Here is a 9,944-nt window from a genome sequence, read left to right as displayed (position 1 = left end):
CAGGCTCAGCGGCCATGGCTCACGGGCCCAGCCGCTCCGCGGCATGTGGGATCTTCCCAGACCGGGGCACGAACCCGTGTCCCCTGCATCGGCAGGCGGACTCTCAACCACTGCGCCACCAGGGAAGGCCCAACTCGTTCCTTTTTGGCCAATCCAAGGGTCCTTCCATTATAAGCCTTCTTCTTCCATCCTTGTCTCCTGAGGGACTGCTCTCTTCCCAGAATAGCTGTTCTGGCCGTTGGCAGTGGACAGTTTGCTCCCTAAGCAGGAGGCTGTTATTTCATATGTGTTAGGCCTGTTTCCTAAACTAAATTATAGGACTGTCATTCTCAAGCCCCACGTCTTGTGCTTCTCTGATATTCATCCCAGCAACTACCTCACAGTGTGGGCATTTACTAGGTGCTGTCTTCAGCAGGCATTGGGGCTCAAGTTGTTTTTGCAGATGAAATCTTAGATGTAAAATAAATATAAAGTGAAGGTGCATTGGTTAATGCAGGGGTAGAAGGCTCAGAAGCACCCATGGCTTCTTCCTGTCTAGGGCTCCATGAGACACGGTTTGAAAACTTTTGGCTTGGTGGACTGGTCATGGGTTTTGGAATCAGTTAGAACTGAGTTCGAATCCCTGCTCTGTCACTTACTTGCTGGAATAGAGTAAACTAATGGAGAAACTGCTCGGGCCCTCACTTTCCCCTCTGTAAAACACAGATAGTAATAGTTTCATTGTAGGTTTATTGTGAGGACAAAGTAAGATAATGCATGTAAAAATCTCTGGCACCTATTAAATGCTCACTAGGTCATAGTTGTGGGTAAGAATAACGAGACACCTGCTAACTGATCCCTGCTGAACTGATTACTTGTTCATGCTTGAGCATGCTACACATGCTCATATTAAGAAATGCCAGGGTTGGGGTGAAGTTATGGGTGAGTTTGGGATTCTGAGAGGACCCAGTCTTGTCTTATGCTCCATCCACTCCATAAACCCGCAGTAGCCTGCCTCTGCATGAAGGCCTATCAATATTTAATGTGCAGGTGTCAGTTGCTGTAAACCGAGCATACCCCAGCACCAGCTTGAATTAATTATATGCAGGAGAGAAAATAAAATGCCTTTTTCTCAGAGCCCCAAGTTTCACTGGCTACACCAAAGCCTGGAAACCACAAGGTGAACTTTCTGCTGATGGAGGACCCTGAGAAGAAGCTGAAGCAGAAGAGTGACGGCAAACCCCGGAAAGTACGATTTAAAATCTCTTCCTCCTACAGTGGCCGGGTGTTGAAGCAGGTCTTTGAGGATGGGCAGGAATTAGAGTCGCCAAAGGAGGAGTACCCTCACAGTTTCCTCCAAGAGTCCCTTGAACCAATGGATGGTGTTTATGGGTCTGGGGAAGCCCCCAAACCCCGGTCGTACTCCCCTAAGCTGACTGCTCAGCGGATCAGCGTGTTTCGAGAGGGTAGTGCCTACACCTTGGCGAGCAGCCAGCCTTTCTTCAATGATTACAAGGCGAATGACCGTAAGGTTGGTATTGCCCATGGTGTATAAGCTTTAAGGACTAAAATGTGGTTAGAGAAACACCTGAATTGTTCAGATTTGTATCTTGCTTCTGCCCTGGTACCGACCAGAGCTATAGGTGCACCCAATGTGAAGCCGCTCTCAGAATAATATTTCTGGGATGAAAATAACATTCTTGTTGACTACCTATTGGAAAGTGCAATACGCATAGCTAGTATTCAAATTCCATCCAGGGTAGCGAACTGTAATTGGGTCTTTGCCTGGGTAATCTTGGTAAGTAAATGAAATAGAGATGCAGCGGTTTTCAGGTTGCCAGTCTGCCGTTTTAGAAAATTATGCGGCGAGTTGTTCTTTTTCCTGAAAGAGCTAAGTGTTTGAAGGTGCTTATTTTATTCCAGCCAATTATTCAGCTTGTGGTTTATCCATGTCTTCTTTTATTTCTTATCTCCCTCCTGCTGCCTGCTTTTTTGTTTGTTTATTTATTTATTTTGCCTTGCCATTGCTTGTTAACATGAATGCTGGGTAGTTGGAGTCCTGGGAAGAAATGGTGAAAAGCAAATCAGCCAGAGGAAATGTTACATGGGAAGACATTTGAGCTAATATTTCACTTGAAACATGTATTTTTATCTGTGAATTTCAGTTATCTTCTCCAGTACCATGGATAATCAAAAGCCCATACATGATCTTCTTTGAAGCTAGAAGAACCTGGAAAATATTCGCTGATTTCCAAAAACTAATAGGAGATGTGTATATGCTCTCTGCCAGTAGGGCCATGAATGCCTTAAAAAAAAAAAAGAGTAAATACAATGATATAATGTACCAGGTTATTAATGAATAGCACACCAGGATATGTTTTCATTTTTAAAGTGTGAAATTCAGATAATTACTCTCTAATCATTCTTATTGTTCGTTTCCTAAGGGAACAGATTATACATCTACAGCAGACAAATGTATTGTATTGGCCTTGCTGGCATTGGTAAAAGTGTAATTATGGGCATGTCCACATTTATCAAAGATAATACCAGGTTTCTTTTTGATATTAAAGGGGGCTGGAATGAACAATCCCTCATGTTAGTGGAGTGATTTACACATTATAAAGCACTATCACATTCTATCTCATTGAGTCTTCTTCACAACCTTGAGGAGAAAGGCAAAGTATGGTCATTTCCATTTTGCAAGTGAGGAAAATTGAGTTCCAAGTTGTAAGGGACCTATCCAATATTATAGGGTCATTAGGTGCAGAGTCAGAATAAGAACCCAGGTCTTCTGATTCCCCATGCCCTTGGCGCTATGGAATGTTCCTTTTAAGAGAATAAGGCCATTAATAATAGTGATGATGATGATAATAATAGTTACCATTTATCAGGTGCTTATTATGTCCTAGGTACTTTGTTATATCCCGTACTTACAGTATTTCTTTTTAACTAAATCTCATTTGTAGCTTTAGAATTTATAAAGTCATAGTTTATACGAACCTTGTACAAGGCCATGGTTTATAATATTGGACTGCTTGACCTTCATCAGTCATGTGTTGTACTTGGCATTTATGTAAAAGTATGATTAGGCATGGACTTGATAAAACCAGCTACCGGAGTCTTCCTGGCAGCACCGCACAGTGGTTTTAAACATAGTACTCTAGAGACAAGGTTCAGGGTTTGATTTCTGCTTCATCTGGTTATCCTTGTTTTCTTTGTTGCCTGAACAAATGCCACATCCCACTGCTAGCCCGCCTCTGGTGTGAGAGTCATCAGGATGGATTCGTGCAGCTCCACCCACTGAAACAGGTTGTCGATGCGGTACTTAGGAAAAATAAGGAAATGAGAGCTGGGAAGTCATGATTTTTCAATAGTGGATCCAACTGTAAAATAACCCTTAGTAAATATCGGCTTTGCAGCAACACTGTGTAGCAGTTAAACACAATAATTAAAAGTAACTTGAACAGATATTTGTACACCAGTGTTCATAGCAGCACAATTGCCCACAGGTGGACACAACCCAAATACTCATCAAGAGGTGACTGAACAAACAAAACGTGGTATATACATACAATAGAATATTATTCAGCCTTAAAAGGAAGGAAATTCTGATACACATTATAACATGCATGAACCTTGAAGACCTTGAGCTAAGTTCGATAAGCCGGTCACAGAAGGATAATTGTATGATTCCGCTTTCCGGCTTTGCAGCAACACTGTGTAGCAGTTAAACACAATAATTAAAAGTAACTTGAGCAGATATTTGTACACCAGTGTTCATAGCAGCACAATTGCCCATAGGTGGACACAACCCAAATACTCATCAATACGTGACTGAACAAACAAAACGTGGTATATACATACAATAGAATATTATTCAGCCTTAAAAGGAAGGAAATTCTGAGACACGTTATAACATGCATGAACCTTGAAGACCTTGAGCTAAGTTCAATAAGCCGGTCACAGAAGGATAATTGTATGATTCCACTTTCATGAGGTACTAGCATAGTCTAATTTACAGAGACAGAAAGTAGAATGGTGTTTGCCAGGGGTTGGGGAGAGGAGAAGGTGGAGTTTAACTGAAGAGTTTCAGTGCGGGAATAAGAAAATGTTCTGGAGATGCGTGGTGGAGAGGGTTGCACAATAATGTGAATGTACTGATGTCCCTGAACTGAAGCTTAAGAAGGTTAAAGTGGTAAATTTTATGTTATGTATATTTTACCACAATAAAATAATAATCATAAAAAGCAAGGCTCTGGTGTCAATTAAACCTGGACTTGATGTCCGTTCTACCCACTTACTCTGTGAGCTTGAGCAAAAGCCACTTAACCTTGTGATAATAAAAGTACCTACTTTCAAGATTATCATGGTGATTAAAAATATATGACATTAAAAGTACTTAGCATTGTGCCTGGCACATTGTATATGCTCAGTATATATTACCTACCATTGTGATAATGACCAGGTTCTTATCTAGGAAATATGGAGTCTTTTAAAATTTTATGTGATGGATAGAGAAAGTGGTTATAAACAATCAGATATTTTAAGGAATTGAAACTGACTAAAGTTTATAAGTTTCATTAAAAAAAATGAAAGGGAAAGGAAGAAGGAAAGTAACATTTATTGAACAGGTACTTGGATCCAACTGTAAAATAACCCTTAGTAAATATCGGCTTTGCAGCAACACTGTGTAGCAGTTAAACACAATAATTAAAAGTAACTTGAGCAGATATTTGTACACCAGTGTTCATAGCAGCACAATTGCCCATAGGTGGACACAACCCAAATACTCATCAATACGTGACTGAACAAACAAAACGTGGTATATACATACAATAGAATATTATTCAGCCTTAAAAGGAAGGAAATTCTGAGACACGTTATAACATGCATGAACCTTGAAGACCTTGAGCTAAGTTCAATAAGCCGGTCACAGAAGGATAATTGTATGATTCCGCTTTCATGAGGTACTAGCATAGTCTAATTTACAGAGACAGAAAGTAGAATGGTGTTTGCCAGGGGTTGGGGAGAGGAGAAGGTGGAGTTTAACTGAAGAGTTTCAGTGCGGGAATAAGAAAATGTTCTGGAGATGCGTGGTGGAGAGGGTTGCACAATAATGTGAATGTACTGATGTCCCTGAACTGAAGCTTAAGAAGGTTAAAGTGGTAAATTTTATGTTATGTATATTTTACCACAATAAAATAATAATCATAAAAAGCAAGGCTCTGGTGTCAATTAAACCTGGACTTGATGTCCGTTCTACCCACTTACTCTGTGAGCTTGAGCAAAAGCCACTTAACCTTGTGATAATAAAAGTACCTACTTTCAAGATTATCATGGTGATTAAAAATATATGACATTAAAAGTACTTAGCATTGTGCCTGGCACATTGTATATGCTCAGTATATATTACCTACCATTGTGATAATGACCAGGTTCTTATCTAGGAAATATGGAGTCTTTTAAAATTTTATGTGATGGATAGAGAAAGTGGTTATAAACAATCAGATATTTTAAGGAATTGAAACTGACTAAAGTTTATAAGTTTCATTAAAAAAATGAAAGGGAAAGGAAGGAAAGTAACATTTATTGAACAGGTACTTTGTGTAAATTATTCAATTTTATCTTCACAGTAATTCTGTGAGAGTTTTACAAATTGGAAAAACAAGTTTATAGGGCTTAAAAAAACTTGCAAATCTCACACAGTTTGGGAGATTTAAAATTTGAACTCAGGTCTGCCTACCTCCAAAGCCCATTGAGTTTCTAGTACCCACTAGGCATGTCTGCATTTAAACACAGAGCTGTGGAAAGGTTTCATGGTCCCTGAATGGCAATTCCCAGTCCTGTTGCTTTTGACATCAGAGTATTTATGAATGTTTAATCACATAAGTTGCCATTCCGGGCATTGGAAGGACACAAAAAATTCCTGGCTCCATCCTGGTCCTCTATAATGTAAGAGTGGGTATTCCTCACAGGCAATTGGGTGTAACTGGATAATGTGAACTTTAGTTACACCCAGAGAGTTTCCTTAGACACAAGGAAGAACTTGGCTGTCAGGGTGGCTGAAACTTAAACACACCTTAAAGGTGATTTGGGACCCTCCGTCTTTGGAGTATCTTAAAAGTAAATTTACTATCCTGGGTGTCTCAGATGCTGACCAGCTTAGAGGCAGGAGGTTGGATCAGATGACTGCAATTTTTTTTTTTTTTTTTTTGTATATTGAGAATTTTGCCTTGAAAAACCCAGCCCTATGTGTGAAAAAAGCTTCCTAGTAACTGAACCTCTTTGGCTATTACTGGAAAGAGATATGGAACCTTCCAAAAGTGCCACCATCTTTATCTTCTGATGCTCAGAAACTGATAGTCCAGAGTGTGAAACAGGAACCCAGCATGCATCAAACAGTAGGAAATGGAAGCTGCCACATGATCCCCTGAAGAGAGGGAGAGAAAACAGGGCCAGGCAGGAAGCTTGTGGCTCCGTAAATAATTATTGAAAACTCCATGGGTGTTTCAAGGAAGGAGACCTGAAGATTGAAGTCCTGCTCAAGCCAGGTTATGACTGAATGCCTGATGGCTTTAAATAGGAGACTGCTTAACTGTGGCATCTAAGTAAATTTGGTTTATACAGTTCTGTAAAAGCAGGGCCAAATATTTCATGCTGGGGAGTGTAGTTGTGTAGCATGATTGTACGTGCACTACTAAAGAAGTTTTTAATACTAATGGCAGTAACAATGCCCGTCACTTGCATAGTATCTTTAGCTTTTGCAAACTCTTACATATTCTTCATTGCACCCTCGCCCCTAGACGTTGATATAATTAGCCTCAGGGATGAGAGCCAAAATATTTAAGCACAGGAACACTGCTCAGTCAGCACAGAAGCCAGCAGAGTGCTGGGGCAGGGTCCTGAGACCTGGGGTCTTAAGCATTAATGTCTACATTGCTGGGTTTGGGGATGTGAGAGGCTCCCTGAGGAGAGAGGCTGGGGAAACAGGAAGGCTCTCAGGAGTATCAGGACAGCACCTGATTACCACCCAGTATGGAAATATTCATATATTTTAATAAGTAGTTTGTCTCTGGTGGTGCCCATCAGTTGGATGTCAACCCATTTGCGTGAGCAAACAGGTTCTGAGAGGCCAAATGGCTCTCCCCATCTCACAACTGGTGGACAGTGGAGCTGGGAGTCAATCTAGTGTTGTCTGCCCCCAAGCTATCCTAGCTCTGTGAAACATTTCCTCCCCAGGCTTCTCTACTGCACTGTAGTATTGCCCAAGTTGTTTCTCAGCAAATGATGAAGTAACACATGATAAATCCATACAAGGGAATATAGGCTATTAATAATGATGCTATAGAAGTACATTTGTTGACATAAAAAGATTTTCATATTATATGAATAATGAAAACACACACACACACACACACATATATATCTTATCTGGTGGTGGTGGGGAATGTTTGTGAATACTACAGTATAGGTGTTAAGAATATGGTCCTTAGGGTGAGACAGACCTGGGTTTGAATCCTGGCCACAAACCCTGAGTAACTCTGTAAACGTGGAAGACTCTTAACCACACTGAACCTCAGTCTCCTTTTCTGTAAAATGTAGAAATCATAGCATCTACCTCATAGGGATGTTTGGGAGGGAAGTGAGGTAATGTTTGTAAAATGCTTAGTATGAAGCCTGACCCAAAATAAATGCTATCCGCTATAATAATAATAATAGTAATAATTCAATAAATTGTGTCTACTGTTATTATTTATGCATAAAAATGTTGGAGAGAGATTTATTTATTTTTTAAAAAATACAGTTACTTTATTGACTTCTTACAATCAATTACTGCCAACTAGCATTACTTCCATTCATGCATCATTAAAAACAAAAAGATATTTCCTTGGTATTTTCAAATGATGCATTATACAATAAACAAAAAAAGTTAGAACTTAAAAGGCACCCTGATTAATTATGTAAACTGGTAATTTTTTTAAAAAAAAGCATAACTAATAATTTGGTTGCTGAGAGATTTTTTAAAAGCTTTCCTTTGTATGCATTAAGCACTCACTCTGCCCAGCCCTGCACCAGATCCCATGGTATGTAGTAGGAATAGAAGCTCTGGACCCTGTCCTGCAGAGTCCTACATTCTAGTTACATGATTAATTCAGCTTTGGCTGGTTACCATCAACAGGAAGAAAGAAGCTGGTGTTCAGGGTTTTCAGACAGAGCAAAGAAACCAGAGAATGAGCTGTAGCTTTGGGTTGTGATGGGATCCCTAGTGCCAGACCATATCTCTCTTTCCTGGGATGTTGAAGAGGTTCTGCAGCCCTGTATTTGGTGACTCCTGGTGAATCACCATGCTCATTCTTCATTTCTCTAGTCCCCACCTATTATAGATTTTGGAAAGATAATCATCTACACGAATAACCTGAAAATCATTCGAACTCCAATGGACAAGAGAGATTTCATGAGGAAAATGCTCCAGAAGGAAGAGGAGGCTGAGGAAGAGTCTCTGATGAGCAAAGAAGAAATCTATGGAGACCAGAACGATGGGCCTTTGGCAGAGACGGGAGGGCCCTTCCCCCATAACCAGTACCCACAGGTATGTCAGAACGGTTCACTGCCCTGCGCAGAGCTGGCCCTATAGCCGTGGTCTCCAAGTTGTTTTCATTGTGCACTATTTAAGTAAGAACTTTTGAATGTGAATACTTATGTCTAAATGTTAAAGATATTGAGGAATTTTAAGTTTATTATATTCTAGTGGTTTATCACATTTTATTGTTAGCCATAATAGTTATAAGCCCATATTTCAAATACTCATGATTTGAATTATTTTGAATGATTTAAGATCTGATTAGGAACTTATTGTTTTCACTTTGCATTGAGGCTTAGAACAGCTCGTTGTAGAGATGGAGAAAAATCAGCTCTGTCCTTTTCTTATGGGTTTGCTTGTGCTTCTATTATCGGTGGTAATCCTCAACCCCCAGTTTCCTTGAAGAAATCTAATCAATCTACTTGTCTTTAGAGTTTGTGGAGATTAGTTTAGTTAAAACTAAGCAATATCATCTGTAAATCCACTAGACCAGACACTGGTGAACCACAACATGTTGTAATATGCTGAAAGTGAACGAATGAGCAGGGTCGTCCTTGTCACTTTATGTAAAGTGAAGTCACTTTACATCATGTATACAAGAAGGTCCCTTGGGTACCACCTATGTTAAGTGACTGCCCAACTTAGTGAGGGTGCTGGTGTCACCTTGTTTATTAAAAATCAATATAACCGTTTCTTTGGAAGATATTATTAAAGCTTAATTTCTTGTTTTGTTTTCTTTAGATAAAAAATAAATATAGATAGTGCGAATGTTTTTTCTCCCCACACCTTTCAGAGGTGTGCACTCCCCAGCTTGGAAACCATTGCTCAGACATGCTCAGACAAGAGGGAAGGTGATGACATTCGTTAGTTCACAGTGTGGGGTTGAGGGTGAGAAAAGCAATTCTGGTGAATTTAAGCTAAGAGAGTAAAAGCTTGGAAAGCAGCAGAAATGAATTTTCTCTTTTTAGATTCCATCTCTTGGGACTTGAAGCTGAACCTCCCATGGGTTAGCATGACAAAATGGGCCAGGGACTTCCTCGCACTTGAGTGATGTCAAGGGAGTGAGAAAGCCATGACCAGACTCCAGTTCTCCTCAGAACCATTCCTGTCTTTTTCCGACCTGATCTCACACTTGATAAAATATAGTTGAAATGCAAATCTGATCATGCCATCCCTTACTGCCCCTCCCCCACCCCCACCCCTGGCCCCACCACCGAAAGAAAACAACTTTCTTTTTTTTTTTTTTTTTAACATCTTTATTGGAGTATAACTGTTTTACAATAGTGTGTTAGTTTCTCCTTTACAACAAAGTGAATCAGTTATACATATACATATGTTCCCATATCTATTCCCTCTTGCGTCTCCCTCCCTCCCACCCTCCCTA

The 9,944-nt window shown here is 40.0% G+C and overlaps 1 protein-coding gene across 1 annotated transcript in view; it reads left to right on the top strand.

The window, feature by feature from the left end:
• The first annotated feature begins 1,174 nt into the window (after positions 1-1,174).
• The window catches only part of GRXCR2 (glutaredoxin and cysteine rich domain containing 2), a 15,900-nt gene continuing 7,130 nt past the window's right edge, over positions 1,175-9,944 (top strand). Inside the window, exons 1-2 of the mRNA XM_007122622.3 lie at positions 1,175-1,510; positions 8,348-8,569. Coding sequence (XP_007122684.1) covers positions 1,175-1,510; positions 8,348-8,569 — 558 coding nt within the window. The remainder of the gene's footprint in view (positions 1,511-8,347; positions 8,570-9,944) is intronic.

The sequence above is a fragment of the Physeter macrocephalus genome, chromosome 8, assembly GCF_002837175.3.
Source record: "Physeter macrocephalus isolate SW-GA chromosome 8, ASM283717v5, whole genome shotgun sequence".
Taxonomy (NCBI): Eukaryota; Metazoa; Chordata; class Mammalia; order Artiodactyla; family Physeteridae; genus Physeter; species Physeter macrocephalus.
The sequence above is the reverse complement of the archived record's forward strand: the minus strand, read 5'-3'. Positions and strand labels throughout refer to the sequence as shown.